Source organism: Tamandua tetradactyla, chromosome 12 (assembly GCF_023851605.1).
Source record: "Tamandua tetradactyla isolate mTamTet1 chromosome 12, mTamTet1.pri, whole genome shotgun sequence".
In the NCBI taxonomy this organism is placed as follows: domain Eukaryota; kingdom Metazoa; phylum Chordata; class Mammalia; order Pilosa; family Myrmecophagidae; genus Tamandua; species Tamandua tetradactyla.
In genome coordinates, this window is record NC_135338.1 from 3,012,922 (window position 1) to 3,030,003 (window position 17,082).

A 17,082-nucleotide genomic window follows, 5' to 3' on the forward strand; every position below is an offset into this window, starting at 1 on the left:
TAAGCATCACTCATTGCAGAAGACACTCTCCTTGGCCGATTACAAATAGAATCAGCAGTGGATTCAGCCCACATGATGATGACTTAATTCTATGAAATGTCTTCATAGCAACAGACAGGCCAGCACTTGCCCAACAAGGCAAACAGGTGCCACCACCTGGCCAAGTTGACACATGAACCTGACCATGACATTGTGGAATCGTAACCATACCAAACTCTGAAATCTGTTCTACAACTAATTGTTGAAAAGTACTTTGAAGTTCATTGCTTTTTTGTATATGTTATTTAAAGAGGAGTGTAACAGAGAAGATAGGATTTAGCAAATGAATATGACTGCTGAATCACTATACTGATATTTCTGTTGGTCTCCAATGTTTTAGAGCAGCTAGAAGAAAAAGCAAAAAATCATGGAACTGTAACCCATACCGAACTTTGAAATCTGTTCTATAACTACTTGTTAAAACGTACTTGGAAATGTATTGCTTTTTTGTATATATGTTATATTTCAGACCCACACACACAGTTACCTTTGTTTATGGAGGACATCTTTTTTCCTGATTTCAATGTTTCTTTGTTTCTTTTTTTCCTGATTGTTTTTATTAGTCCTGGGCCAGATGCAGTATCAGAGTCAGAAGAGTCAGTTCTGACTTGTCGATGCCTCCTTGACTTGGATGCCTTAGGAGTAAGAAATCCAGTTAACCACACTGAACCACAAAATGAACCCAACAGATAGGTAAATAATAAAATCTATGCAGTAATTAAAAACAGACAAAACATACACTCATAGATGAGCAAAGATTTACATAAATACTTGTCATAAAGTACGTTATGATTATACAGGCTTGCTTAATAAACTCACTTGCCCCACGTACATAGTCTTTTATCTTTACAACATGAAAAACACCCTGCAGTTGTCCTCACCATTGACTTATACTGGGTTAGCCTGTAGTTGTTCTGTTATCTGGCATGGCTTTGAAAATGGAGGTATAGAGGGTAAGTACTATTTCTCACTGCCTAATAATCTACTCCCCTGTTCTTCTAACACCTTACTTTCCTTGGGAAATATCACCATGTGTTGTGAGTGGAACTGCTTTATCTCTGGCTCCATGTAAAAGTCATGTGATCTGAATCATAGCTAAAATAACTCAATTTTAGAATTCCATTTACCTATTAGGAAAGGAAAACTTTTCTCTTTCCAGTGAACATAAACCGGGAAGATACAGGGCTGGAGCCATTACGAACAACATGATAAGACAGTGACAGCAACATAAGAGGTGAGAGATGGACAGTCATAATTATATCTGTATCTAAAACCAGAACTTTTTTTAGTTACTTCAGTCAATGAATTCCTTTATTTCCTGAAGCCAAAGATTCTTGGCTAATACATGAGTTATCAGTTAATATCATATATGCAGTGTAGGTAATCATGATTTTTTAACACTGCCAGAATGGCATGTCAACTGCACCAAAATAAAGAAGAAAAGAAAATAAAACTATCTTGCCATGACACATACTCATAACAGTTTATGGGAAACATAATTTAATGGCTTAATGATTAAAAATTGTTTCACAATGCCCTAAGATGAATGTTAAACATCAATTACCACCATATAATATGAAAAGAGACTTACAGTGAAAAAAGAATTTGGAATAGTTTATTGTCCTTGATGCTTTCACTCAACAATATTTCATACCCCAGTTACTTCGGTGTAACAAATACATAAAACTTAACTAATCTATACTTTTAAGTTTTTATTTATTCCTTTTGATTTTTATACCTAGAAAATGATAGTTATTTCCTGTAGAAGAGAGATATTCCTTGATTCATGGGGGGGTGGAGGACAAGAGAAAACATGGGATTAAACTCACAAATTTATCAGAGTTCCCTCTAGAAATCCCACTAAAAATGACAGTAGAAGAATAAAAAAGGATAAATCCACAAAAACAGAGACAACAGGAAATGACACTGTTATATAGAAGATGACAAAATTCTGAAGATGGGAAGTGGGAAAGTGAGTGATAGCTGACTCAACAGTAAGAAGAAGCAGATGACTAATTGCCTGTACTGGGGACGTTATACAAAGTAAGCTGATCAAAGTGGATCAAGAATTGGAGTCATGAGGAAATGGGATTAAAAAAATGGGTAAATTTGTTAAAAATCTACATAAAAAATATGCTCCATTTCCTAATGTCAAAGCAAAGCAAATGGCCTCTCCTATAGAAAACAGATTTGCTCTCTAGAAAGGCTCAAGCAGAGAGACTTGAGGAAGCGGGTACAGCTGAGGATGGGGACGAGGCTTCTTACTGAAAATACAGGGTTCAGCGAAAGGAATGGTAAGCCTCTTGGCTGAATCTCACTGTCGGCTCCCAAAACATTGGCAGCTAGATAGGGATATTTCCCACCCTTCCCCTCAGATGAGGGAATAGAAGATTTTTCTCCGGTAAAAATGACTAGATCTAAGAAAAAGAAATATTGGGGCTAAAAAAGCTCTATCTTCACCTGACCAGTATTAAATATGAACAGACATCAGAGAATTTTCAAACATTTGAAAAAAGCCACCAAAATAAGTTAGCAGTCAAAATAAACAGAAAAAAGGAACTCAGGAAATAGAAGGAAACTTCCTAAAACTAGTGAATATCCTCAAAGAGATAAAGAAAGATATTATGTCCAGCAAAAAAAGGGAAAAGGAATACAATTTTTTAGAAGGATAAAAAAAAAATCTAGAAAACAAATTATTAGTAATGAAAAACACATCACCAGAAACAAAAAAAAAAAACTCAATATAATGGCCCAGAAGATTAAGTAGAAGAAATCTCTCTGAAAACAGGAAAAGACGGAGATTGAAAATAGAAAATTAAGAAAAGTTCAAGAAAAGAAAAAGAACAACATGGAGCAAAGAATATAGTCAAAAGGAGCCATGTAAGGAAATTCCTCAGAACTGAAGGACAGCAGATTCAATGGCTTTCTGCAGTGAACCCAAAGACTGAGCGAAGACAGACCTACATGAAGTTACAGTATCATGAAATTTCAAAAACTGAGGGATAAAGAGAAGACCCTAAAAGTTTCCAGGATTAGCAATGAATATTAGAAGCTAGACAATAAAGAACAATGGCATCAAATTCTCAGGTAAATATCAGAAGAGATAACTAAAAGAGAAGTTGAAGGTGCCTCTAGAGATTAGAAATATAGGGGTGAAGACTCCAGATGGGTCCCTGGACCAGACAGGTCCTGAAACCCAGAGGGGCCAGCCTCTCCAGAATACCAGCTCGTCCCATCTCCCTACTCTATATACTGGAAGTTCCTTCCAGCAGGACAGCGAATGGGCAGGGCCCACTACCCCTAGGGAGTGCGAGAAAAATCGGAGGTGATGGTGGGGCTGTCCAGAGTTGGGGTTTGACACATGAGAGTACTGCTGAAACATTATACTGATGTTTCTTTTGGCCTCCGGTGTCTTACAGCAGCAAGAAGTAAATATCTGAGCACATGGAATTGTAATCCATACCAGACTCTGGAATCTGTTCTACAATTAGTTGCTATGCTGAGGTTGGAAATTTATTGCTTTTCTGTATGTACGCTATTTTTTACAAAAAGGAAAAGAAGGGTCGATTGTGATGGTGAAAAAATATTTATTCCTCCTAGCCTCCAATGTTCTGGAGCAGCTGGAGAGAAAAATCTGAGATGACAAACTCTGGGATCTGTCCTGTGGCTGCTTGCTGAAGAGTGCTTTGAAAACTGTTGCTTTTTAATTTCTTTGCTTTGTATATATGTTATACTCTACAATAAAAGAAAGTTGAAAGGAAAAAAACAAGAAATACAGGGGTGAACATGCTTAGAACAGGGAACTGCTATATAAACTATATAGTATTATTTGACTTTTTAAGCTATGTATATATATTAATTTGATGAAAAATAAAATCGCACTTAAAAGGTATCCATTCAATTTCTAAATTAACTTATTAAAGAATAACTTACCTGAATGACAACTGAGAAGGCTTTTGATTTTATTTTTGCTAATGTTTCTGCCCTTTCACATCTCTGGAGGTAAAATAAACAGGAAAGAAAAGTTAAAACAAACAAACATTAGGTGAAATTATGAATATCCAAGTATTTGTCATCAGAAATAAGATGGAATTTGAAATGGAAGGCAGGGTAAAAGGAATTAACATTTATCGGGCACATACTGAACACAAACACACAGACACACACCTCGGTCTCCAGCAGACACAGAAGGTCTATAATGCTGCCCCCATAACTACTGGTCATTTTCATTCAAGATTCAAGAAAGAGAATGTGAATGAAAGTCACCGTGATCGGACAGAACCCCTCATTCCACTCCTCCCCATCGCCTGTGCCTGAAGACAGCCACGGTGATGGGACAGAGCCCCTCATTCCACTCCTCCCCATCGCCTGTGCCTGAAGGAAGCCACGGTGATGGGACAGAGCCCCTCATTCCACTCCTCCCCATCCCCTATGCCTGAAGAAAGTCACGGTGATCGGACAGAGCCCCTCATTCCACTCCTCCCCATCGCCTATGCCTGAAAGAAGCCACGGTGATCGGACAGAGCCCCTCATTCCACTCCTCCCCATCGCCTGTGCCTGAAGACGGCCACGGTGACCGGACAGAGCCCCTCATTCCACTCCTCCCCATCGCCTATGCCTGAAGGAAGCCACGGTGATCGGACAGAGCCCCTCATTCCACTCCTCCCCATCGCCTGTGCCTGAAGGCGGCTCCTTTTCTCATCCACTAAGACGGATGAAACTCTGGGGGTAGGAAGCAGTAAATGATAGCTTGGACCCCAGACTGGATGACTGGTTGAAAGGCTGACAAAAAGTATTTTACAGAGGTTTTATTTGGACTCTTTAAGTACTAAAGGCAGTCTCCATTCCCCTTCCCTTTCCCTGCTCAAAACTGTTAACATCCTCATACCCAACCCACACCTAATGTGGCTTTGCACAAGTTTTCCAGTAAAGAACAGAATAGTTCTTCATGGAAACCAAGTTTCAGAGTTTTCTGAGATATTAAAGTAATCACCCAGGGCCATATATCTTAGTATACAGATTATAGCCACTGAAAAAGAGCTAATCAAACTCTTGCCCATAAACAATCATATAGCGAATTTTTCTGACCTCTGGTTCTTGCGAATTTCCTTCCTTCTTTTCTTCTCCATCTTTACTTTTTGATTTTAAGGATGGATTCTGAAAGAGCAAAATATATAGATATATATGTGTATATACTCATATTTATAATTCAAATTAACTAAAAATTAATTGGAATTTAATTTTTTTAAAAATGAGAATTCATTTTAATTACTGAAAAACAAAAAGATCATTTCACATTATTGCAGCATGGACCACTACCTGACATTAAGATCACATTAGGCTTCAGAATAGCTAAAAATTCATCAATAAAATGCCTATGCTCTTTATGTGGTAGTACGAAAACCAGTTTATTCTCCTTCTTTCTGATTTTCAGATTGTCTTAATAATACTCATTGAAGAAAGTTTATTAAAAGATAGTATCAAACTCCTAAAGCATGTAAAACACACAGAGTAAAATATCAAGTCTGTGGAATCTGTCTGCCTCGGGTCACCTCCACAGTCCCTCCCTCTGGTCACCTCCGCAGTCCCTCCCTGGGGTCACATCTGCAGTCCCTCCCTGGGGTCACGTCTGCAGTCCTTCCCTGGGGTCACCTCCGCAGTCCCTCCCTCTGGTCACCTCCGCAGTCCCTGCCTCGGGTCACGTCCACAGTCCCTCCCTCTGGTCACCTCCGCAGTCCCTGCCTCGGGTCACGTCCACAGTCCCTCCCTGGGGTCACGTCCGCAGTCCCTCCCTCTGGTCACCTCCGCAGTCCCTCCCTCGGATCACGACCGCAGAACTAGCGTCCTCTGCGCATGTCCCATCTCAGACAAAGGGAATTCCGTACCTTTCCGGCGTTTACTGCCCACTCCCACAGTGACTCCCCACCTTGCTTACTAGCCTATATAATCTGGAAACCAAGAATACTCAGGGCTCAGACTTTGGAAAAAGAGTCCTCTGGGTCTGCTGGCAATAGAGTTTTGGCTACTTTCAAAAAAAAAGACAGTACCAAAACAGATTTTTCTTTAACTGTCTAGGTAACTTGTGTAATCCAATTTAACACTTAAAGCATCCAAACATTCTAAAAAACTGCTATTCCTCATTAAAATAAATATAGGTAGAGGAAGACATTATTTTTTCTTCCCAAGACTATCATTTTCTTACCACTTTCCTTGTTTATCTTATCTAAAATTAAATCTTAAGCTACCTTTTGTTATATTTTAGAGAGCAAAAAAATGGCAACAAAATCTTTCTGAAAGACAAGATACCTATCTAGCATTTGTGAAAACACTAAGACATTACCAGACTTGGTAGGTGATCAGAAATTACTTATCTTTTTTATTTGGTCCTAGAAGCATTTACTAAAATAAGACAGAGTGGTAGTTTCAAAGGTAAATCTAATGTATGGGAATTCTGTATTTTATGCATGCCTATTCTGTAAACCCACAACTTCTCTATTTAAAAAAAAATTTTTTTTAAGGTGAATTTAGCAAGGCTGAACTTTAGGTTTCCACCCTAGAAAAGTTTCTGTAGCTACAAAGGCTAAACCGAATACGGGCAGCTCTAGCGTCGCTATCTTTGGACAGAAGACTAAACTGAAGACGTGTGTTGATGAGATCAGAAATGTCCACTTCGTAAGCCTTCTGTTGTACTCCTTAAGTCACAGACTTCAGTGACTCAGGGATCAGGCAGGTGATATGAACGGATAAATCCACACAGACAGAGAATGCGGTAGCCAGAGAAGCCAGCGCCCTGCCAATGGGAGACGCCACCGCTCAGGCCCAGCAACCTGTTTCCAGGAAGGAAAGAGGGTCTAGTGGTACCAGACATTCTGATTCTTAGAATGTGGATATCTGGACTTTTAGAGAACGCTAACTAATATTTAGATGTGGGCAATTAATTCATCTCTTTAAAACAATGTTAGGATCAATACTGGGAAGGCCAAAAACACCCCATCTGTGCAGAGGATTTGGCCCAGACACTGCCAGTGTACAACATCTGGAAAACACAAAATTTCAGATTATAACAAATTTTCAGTATAATAACTTACTTATTGTTCTATAAAATACATAAATAACACATCTGTAAAGTTTATAAATAACAGCAGAGCTTACAAACGGCAACGCTAGCACTGCACAGCCCTCTAAATCTCGGTTTCCCAGGACCGCAGCCCAAAGCCAGGTCTGCACCGCGACATTACCATCCGCATACATTCGTGTCTGATGCAAAGGGACTGCGCAGTCACATACCTTTCTGTCTCTGTGCCACTGCTGATGCTCCAACACTATGTTCTTAATCTTGTCAAAAAAATCATCTTTTATCAAACTAAGGGCTGTGTCTGGCTTGGATTTATCAGCTGAAATGATGTGTTTCATGTTCTGATAATGATCGTGAACATTCAGCATTTCCTAAAAATGAAGCAATAAGTCTTTTATTTCAACTTTTAAGAAGAAACTGAAATGCAAAACAAACAAGAAATTAAACCATCTTACAACATGACTGAGTTTACCAGGAGTAGTATGCTACTATATATAGAAGAAAACATAATCATGCAAGGAAAACAGTACAATTTTATTAATGAAGGGGCTGCTACCCAGAGATATGAATTCACAGAATGTAACTCAGCACATATTAACTAAGACACGTTAAGGAGAGAGGCTGGGGAAAGCCTATACTTAGTTAACACCAGGTTACGTTCTAAGATGTTAGAAAATCTTATGGTACAGCACATCATTTAATACCCTTACTACTAACTAAGATGATCATAGCTTTCTATCATATTGTTACACCAAGAATATTTATATTGTTCTTTATATGGGACTGGAAATTTCGATATAATGACTTTCACCCAACCCTCTAGACAGGTGATGACTTCCACAAATCCCAAAGCTGTGTGCCCTTCTCTATAAGCTTCATCATTACTTCAGTGATAAGAGTCAGGATTAAAATAAATAGAGGGAGATTTACGACACCACTTTTTGCATCATTTATTAATTAGACCTCCTCCCTCAGAAACCTCCAGCAGGTCTGTGAGGTCGGGTGAAAGACAACAGTGCAGGCAGACTTAAGGAATCTTACTAAACCTGACATAGGGACATGGCTCTAAGACCAGCAGAGAACTATTGCTATTTCCATCTTGGATGGCCAATACAGCATTCAAGTCATTCCCAAGTTAGATTCCTCAATTTCTTTCTAAATTTTCATAGAATCAAAACCTGTGCAAGAGGCAAGGCAAGATGGTGGCTTAGTGAGGTGTGGAATTTAGTTCGTCCTCCAGGGCAGCTAGTAAATAGCCAGGAACAGAGGCCTGACACACAGTGTACACCAGTCTGGACAGGTGGGCCTGCTGAAACCCCCCAGAGGACTCTAAATCCTCCAAGCCGCAGAGGCCCTCCCCTACGGCCACAGCAGCATAGTCCCCCAAGGAGAAACGAAACAGACTTTACTCGCAGCAAGGGCTCAGCTCAACCAAGCTCCACTTGCCAAAATTAACTAACAGATTCTGACTACTGAAAACAGGCCCCTAGCACAGATAAAACTGGAATGAGCACTAAAGGTACTACGAGTTTCTGCCTGGCAGAGACGGGGCAGGGGTGATGAAAAAAAACCAGGCTTTTTGAGTCGGACAACACAAAATAATGCAAAAGAGCTGGACCCCAAGAAAAGGGGGCACACAGAGCCTGGAGAGATACAGAGCCACGTACCAATTTAAGTTGTTGATTGAGAAACCCAAGGAGCAGGGGTCCTGCTCCGAAAACGCTTTCTTTCGTCTTTGTTACTGCTTTCTTTCCTACTCCTTAACGTCTCATTAGATAGAAGGGGAGCCTTCTCAGGCCCCAGCACTGCCCCACGGCAGAGCAGAATTAAGCTTGTCTGAGAGAGACACACTGGTGAGGTGAAAGGAGTTAATTCCCTAAAGGCTGATTCTTCCCCAAGAGAAAAGTGGGGTCCAGCCCAAGAGGAATCCTCGTCAAGGAATTCAGGCCCCAGGAACCAGAAAACTGAAACAATTAATGCCAATCTATAACCTTATCTGTCTCCAGCACGCCCCCAGGAGGGACAGTTTGCTGAAATTAAAGGCACCACATCACTTGACACTAGTGGGAAGTCATTGGCAGACAAGCACCACATATTGAGCAGGAGAGGAAAAGCACAGAGAATAGAGGCTTCTTAGGAAAGTCTGACAACCTGCTGGGTCTCACTCTCAGGGAAAACTGATGCTGGTGACCCCTTCCTTTTGAGACATGAGCCAGTCCAGCCTGGAAAAATCTGACTGGGGTCTATATATCTGAGGAGACCCTCCTCAAAAAAGAAAAAGAAAAGGCTCCATATAGGCAGGACAACAAAAAAGAAAAACAAGACCTGAAAAGTTCTGATCAATTAAACAGAATCTATGCTAGAGGACTAGAATAAGCTGAACTGAATGTCAAAGAACAGATAGAAAACAAAGCTCTCCAGCAGGAAAATCATAGGCAAAGAGTGAAAACAACCTCCAGAATAAACTAATTAAGGAAATAAAATGTCTAGACATCAATAATGATTCATACTAGGAAAACTGAAGATACGGCCCAGTTGGAGGAACAAACCAACAATTCAAATGAGATACAGGAGTTGAAACAATTAACTCAGGAAGTTCAAACAGATGTATAAAATTTCATCAAACAAGTTGAGGGAGGATATAAAAAAGACAAACAAAAGAAATAGAAAATTTGAAAAAAAAAAAAGTCATAGAATTTATGGGAATGAAAGGCACAATAGAAGAGAAGAAAAAAACAATGGAAACCTACATTAACAGACTTGAAGCAGAAAAAGGATTAGTGAACTAGAGGACTGGACATGGAACACAAAGGAAAATACAGGGAAAAGAACAGAAAAATATGAGTAGGTTCTCAAGGAAGTACACAAATATGTGTGTGGGCATTCCAGAAAGAGAAAAAAAGGGAAAAAGAGAAAGATCAATGGAGGAAATTATCACTGAAAATTTCCCATCTTTTATGAAAGACATAAAATTATAGATCCAAGAAGTGCAGCATCCCCAGACAGAACAGATACAAACAGACATACTCCAAGACACTTACTGATCAGACTGTCAGATATCAAAAAAAAAGAGAATTTTTTTAAAAGCAGCAAGAGAAAAGTAATTCATCACATACAAGGGAAGCAAGAACTCCAATAAGACGATGTGTAGATTTCTCAGCAGAAACCTTGGAGGTTTCGAGAAGACAGTGATATGATATATTTAAGATTCTAAAAGAGAAAAGGTACCAACCAAGAATTCTATATCCAGCGAAACTGCCCTTCAAAGATTAGGGGATGCTTAGAATATTTTCAGACAATCACTGAGAGAATTTGTGACCAAGAGACTGACCTGCAAGAAATACTAAAGGAAGCACTACAGGCAGATATGAGAAGGCAGGAGAGAGAGGTCTGGAGAAAAGTGTAGAAATGAAGATTATCAGTAAAGGTATAAAAAGAAAAAAAAAGTAGATATGATATATAAAATCCTAAAGACATAATAATGGAAGAAAGTACTGCCTTTACAATAATAACACTAAACATTAATGGATTAAACTCCCCAATCAAAAGACAGACTGGTAGAATGGATTGAAAAACAGGACCCATGTCTACAAGAGACTCATTTTAGACCAAAGGACAAAATAGATTGAAAGTAAACGGTTGGGAAAAATTATTTCATACAAACAACAATCAGAAAAGAGCAGGATTAGCTATATTAATATCTGACAAATTAGACTTCAGCTGTAAAACAAGTAAAAGAGACAAAGATGGACATCATGTGTTAATAAAAGGAACAATTTAACAAGAAGACATAACAATCATAAACATTTATGCGTTGAGCCAGAGTGTTCCAAAGTACATGAGGTAAACACCAACAATACTGAAGGGAAAAACAGACACATCTACCATGATAATTGGAGACTTCAATTCACCACTCTCATCAATGGGACAGAACATCTAGACAGAGGATCAATACAGAAACAGAGAATTTAAATAATACAATAAATGAACTAGACTTAATGGACATTTACAGAACATTACATCCCACAACAGCAGGATACACATTTTTCTCAAGTGCTCATGGATCATTCTCAAGGATAGACCATATGCTGGGTCACAAAGCAAGTCTCAATAAATTCAAAAGGATTGAAATCATACAAAACACTTTCTCAGGTCATAATGGAATGAAGTTGGAAATCAGTAAAAGGCAGAATACCAGAAAGCCCACAAATATATGGGAAGGCTAGACAACACAATCTTAAACAAGCAATAGGCCAAGGAAGAAATTACAAGAGAAATCAGTAAATTTCTCAAGGCAAATGAAAACGAAAACACAACATATCAAAGCGCAAGGGATGCAGCAAAGGCAGTGCTAAGAGGGATATGTATTGCCTTAAATGCCTATATTAAAAAAGAAGAAAGAGCAAAAATCAAGGAATTAACTGTTCATTTGGAAGAACTAGAGAAAGAACAACAAACTAACCCCAAAGCAAACAAAAGAAATAACAAAGATTACAGAATCTTTGTATTCTGTAATCTTTTTTTTGTAATTATACAAAATATAATACAAATATATATTTGTATTTATAGCAGAAATAAATGAAATTGAGAACATGAAAACAATCAAGAAAATCAACAAAACCAGAAGTTTGTTTTTTGAGAAAATCAGTAAAATTGGTGTGCCCTTAACTAGGTTGACAAAAAAAAAAAAGAGAGAGAAGATGTAAATAAATAAAATCAGAGATGGAAGAGAAAACATAACCACTGACCCCACAGAAATAAAGGAGATAATGAGAGGCTACTATGAGCAAAACTAAATGCTAATAAACTAGACAATGTAGATGAAATGGACAACTTCCTAGAAAGTCATGAACAACCAACACTGACTTGAGAAGAAACAGATGACCTCAACAAACCAATCACAAGTAAACAGATTGGGGCAGTGCAAGGGTAGTTCACTGGTAGAATTCTCACCTGCCATGCAGGAGACCCAGATTCAATTCCCAAACCATGCACCCCCAACAACAAAGTAAAAAGACTGAATCAGTCATCAAGAAGCTCTATAAAAAAGAAAAGTCCAGGACCAAATGACTTCACATGTGAATTATACCCAGCATTCAAGAAATAATTAGTACCAATCCTGCTCAAATAAAATTGAAGAGGAGGGAAAGCTACCTAACTCATACTATGAAACCAACATCAACCTAATACCAAAGCCAGACAAAGATACTACAAGAGAAGAAAACTACAAACCAATCTCTCTAATGAATATAGATGTAAAAATCCTCAACAAAATACTTGCAAATCGAATTCGGCAACACATTAAAAGGATTATACACCATGATCAAGCGGGATTTATTCCAGGTATGCAAGGATGCTTTGAAATAAGAAAAATCAATTAATGTAATATACCACATCAACAAATCAAAACAAAAACCACATGATCACCTCGATTGATGCAGAAAAGGCATTTGACAAAATTCAACATCTTTTCTTAATGAAACTACTTCAAAGGATAGGAAGAGAAGGGAACTTCCTCAACATGATAAAGGGAATATACGAAAAACCCACAACTAACATCACCCTCAATGGGGAAAGAGCGAAAGCTTTCCCTCTAAGATCAGGAACAAGACAAGGACGCCCACTGTTACCATTATTATTCAACACTGTACTGGAAGTTCTAGCCAGAGCAGTTAGACAAGAAAAAGAAATAAAAAGCATCCAAATTAGAAAGGAAGAAGTAAAACTTTCACTGTTTGCAGATGATATGACACTGTATGTTGAAAACCCAAAAAAATCTACAGCAAAGCTACTAGAGCTAATAAATGAGTTCAGGAAAGTGACATGGTACAAGTTCAACACCCAAAAATCAGTAGTGCTTCTATACACTAGTAATGAGCAATTTGAGAAGGAAATCAAGAAAAAAATTTCATTTACAATAGCAACCAAAAGAATAAAATATTTAAGACTAAATTTAACTAAGGATACAAACGAGCTATACACAGAAAACTACAAGAAACTGCTAAAAGAAATCATGGATGACCTAAATAAATGGAAGGGCAAATTGTGTTCATGGATTGGAAAACTAAATATAGTTAAGATGTCAATTTTACCCAAATTGATTTATAGATTCAATATAATTCCAATTAAAATCCCAACAACCTACTTTGCAGAAATAGGAAAACCATTAACAAAATTTATTTGGAAGGGAAGGGTACCTCGAATAGCTAAAACTATCTTGAGAAAAAAAAATGAAGTGGGAGGTCTCACACTACCTGACTTTAAAGCATATTTTGAAGCTAAAGTAGTCAAAACAGCATGGTACTGGCATAAAGACACATATACTGACCAATGTAATCAAACAGAGTGTTAAATTATAGACCCTCTCATTTATGGACAATTGATCTTTGATAAGGCAGTCAAGCCAGCCCACCTGAAACAGTGCAGCCTCTTCAACAGACGGTGATTGGAGAACTGGATATCCATATGCAAAAGAATGTAGGAGGATGCATATCTCATACCCTATACAAAAATTAACTCAAAATGGATCAAAGACCTAAACATTAGAGCTAAGACCATAAAACTTTTAGAAGAAAATATAGGGAAATGTCTTATAAAACTTGTAACAGGAGGCAGTTTCCTAGACCTTACACCCAAAGCACGAGCATTGAAGAAATAGATAAATGGGAACTCATTAAATGAAACACTTTTGTATATCAAACAACTTTGTCAAGAAAGAAAAAAGGTAGCCTATGCAATGGGAGACAATATTTGGAAACCACATATCAGGAAAGGATTTAGTATCCAGAATATATACAGAGATTCTTCAACTCAACAAAAAGACAAACAACCCAATTAAAAAATGGGCAGGCGGGCCGCGGTGGCTCAGCGGGCAAGAGTGCTTGCCTGCCGTGCCGGAGGACCCCGGTTCGATTCCCGGCCCCAGCCCATGTAAAAAACAAACAAACAAACAAAATATAATAAAACAAGAAAATGTTTAAAAATGTTTCCCTTTCTTCCTCCCTTCCTTCCTTCTCTGTCTTTCCTTCCTTTCCTCCCTCTAAAAAAAAAAAAAAAAAAATGGGCAAAGACATGAACAGACACTTCTCAGAAAAGGAAATACAAATCACTAAAAGGCACATGACAAGATGTTCAACCTCGCTGGCTATTAGGGAAATGCAAATCAAAACACGAGATACCATTTGACACTTACTAGAATGGCCAATATCAGAAAAAAAACAACAGAAAATGACAAGTGCTGGAAAGGATGCGGAGAAAGAGGCACGCTTATCCACTGCTGGTGGGAATGTAAAATGGTACAACCACTCAGGAATGCAGTTTGGCAGTTCCATAGGAAGCTAAGTATAGAAATGCCATATGATCCAGCAATCCAATTACTAGGTATAATTCAGAGGACCAGAGGGCAAAGACACAAACGAACATTTGCACACCAATGTTGATAGCAGCATTATTTAGGACTGCCATGAGATGGAAACATCCCAAATGCCCATCAATGGATGCATGGCTAAACAAGTTGTGATAGATACATATGATGGAATATTATGCAGCTTTAAGACAGAATAAAGTCATGAAGTGTGTAACAACATGGATGGACCTTGAGACATTATGCTGAGTGAATTTAGCCAGAAACAAAAAGACAAACATTGTATGGTCTCACTAATATGAACTGACATTAATGAGTGAACTTAGGGAATTGAAGTTAAGAACACAGGTTATCAGGAGAGAGAAATAGGGTGGAGAGTGGGCAATTGGTGCTAAAGGAATACAGATTGTGCAAAGGACTGACTCTAAAACTTCAGAAATGGATAGCAAAATACTACCTAATTGTAGAACAGTAATATAAGTACTAAACGAAGCTGAATGTGAGTATGATAGAGGGAGAAGGGCTGGGGGCATGTATGAAACCAGAAGGAAAGACAGAGGATAAACACTGAGATGGTATAATCAAGGAATGTCTAGAGTGGACAATGATGGTGATTAAACCTACAAATAAAAAAAACGTTTTTGCATGACAGAGAACAAATGAATGTCAATGTTGCAGGGTGCTGAAAATAGATGATATACGACAATCAATGCAAGTTAGGGTCTATAGTCAACAGTAACATTTTATGCTTCCACTGAACGTAATAAAGGCATTATGCCAAAACTAAATGTCAACAGGCGGGGGGCATGGGGAAGGGGTATGGATTCTTTGTAGAGGAAAAGGAAATGTCTTCAGATAGTTTATGGTGGCAAGGACATACCTATACACTTAGGTTGGATTGTATAATGTGTGAATAAACTGTTTAAAAATGAACAGAGAGAAATAAGTGCTAGAGAAAATGCAGAGATAGAGATAGTATCTATCCCCTGTTGGTAGAGAAACTGAGAGGTGCAGCCCCTTGGAGGGCAATGTGGTGGTTCCATAAGAGGCTAGAGGTGGGGTTGCCATATGATCCTGGAACCCCATTGCTCAGTATATACCTGGAGGAACTGAGTGTGGGGACACGAATGGACATTTGTACACTGGCGTTTATAGCGGCAGTGGTCACGATCCACAATGCATGGAGGCGGCCTAAGGGTACAGTGACTGAGGAATGGAAGGGGAACCATGGTGTGTCCATACAACGGATTACTGAGTGCTGCAAAAAGGAATGAATTGTGAGGCATGCAACCAGGCGAATGAATCTTAAGGACTATATGTTGAAACAAAAAGACAACTATTATCATGCCTCACTCATATGGACTAACTATAAAACAAAAACTCGGTGAACTAAAGTTGAGAGCATGGGCTAAAAGGCTGGGGCCTATTGTAAAGGGTCCTAGATTAGAAACTCTTACAGCAGTTACACATATTCACAAGCTGAAACTGTTATTTCTAAATTCTAAAACACTGAGCTGTTTGTTTATAACCTGGTCCTTCCCAGAAACTCTGGGTATTTATGTGACACCTGAGACTCAGAATTAGAACTCTAAAGCTATGAAAGTCTACAGTATCCCATACTGTTTAAAAATGTTGCAAAAAGACTTCCGGAGAAGATGGCGGCTTAGTAAGACGCGCGGGTCTTAGTTCCTCCTCCAGAAAAGCAACTAAAGAAACAGAAACAATACGAAACAGCTCCCGGAGTCACGACAGAGACCAAAAAGACAGCGTACCCCATTCTGGAACAGCTGAACGGGCAGGGAGAATCTGCTGCGGTGAGCTACCCGAGGGGCGCGCGTTTTCCCGGCCGGGTCGGCTGGCGACTGGGATCCCCTCCACGCACGTGGCTCCCCGGTCTGACTGGGAACGTTGGATAGCGGGGCCCTCCCGTCACGCTTGGCGTTTCGGGCCAGCTGGGCAATTAGGACCGGCACTCTCCCAAGCCGCGGCGGCCAGCGACCCCCACCTCCACGCGCGGCTTCCCGGGCCGACTGCCGTGCAGACAGACGAGCGCCACGAGCGCCACCTACTGGGCAGGAAAAGAAAAACAGAGCCCAGAGATTTCACAGAAAAAGCTTTCAACCAGCTGGGTCCCACACCCAGGGAAATCTGATCAAATGCCCAGACACCAGCAGAAAATAATGGATGATGCTCGGAAAATTGAAGATATGGCCCAGTCAAAGGAACAAACCAATAGTTCAAATGAGATACAGGAGCTGAGACAACTAATGCTGAATATACGAACAGAAATGGAAAAATTCTTCAAAAACCAAATCAATAAATTGAGGGAGGACATGAAGAAGACATGGGCTGAACAAAAAGAAGAAATAGAAAATCTGAAAAAACAAATCACAGAACTTATGGGAGTGAAGGACAAAGAAGAAAAAATGGAAAAAACAATGGATACCTACAATGGTAGATCTAAAGAGACAGAAGCTACAATTAGTGAACTGGAGGATGGAACATCTGAATTCCAAAAAGAAACAGAAACTATAGGGAAAAGAATGGAAAAACTTGAGCAGGGGATCAGGGAACTGAATGACAATATGAAGCGCACAAATATACG

The 17,082-nt window shown here is 39.1% G+C and overlaps 1 protein-coding gene across 1 annotated transcript in view; it reads right to left on the bottom strand.

Annotated features, from left to right (window-relative positions):
- SNAPC1 (small nuclear RNA activating complex polypeptide 1) overlaps positions 1–17,082 on the bottom strand; it is a 47,126-nt gene that overhangs the window by 19,644 nt on the left and 10,400 nt on the right. The window contains exons 5-8 of the mRNA XM_077122440.1: positions 7,327–7,485; positions 5,128–5,196; positions 3,973–4,035; positions 527–674 (exon numbers count right to left, since the gene is read on the bottom strand). Of these exons, the coding sequence (XP_076978555.1) occupies positions 527–674; positions 3,973–4,035; positions 5,128–5,196; positions 7,327–7,485 (439 nt within the window). The remainder of the gene's footprint in view (positions 1–526; positions 675–3,972; positions 4,036–5,127; positions 5,197–7,326; positions 7,486–17,082) is intronic.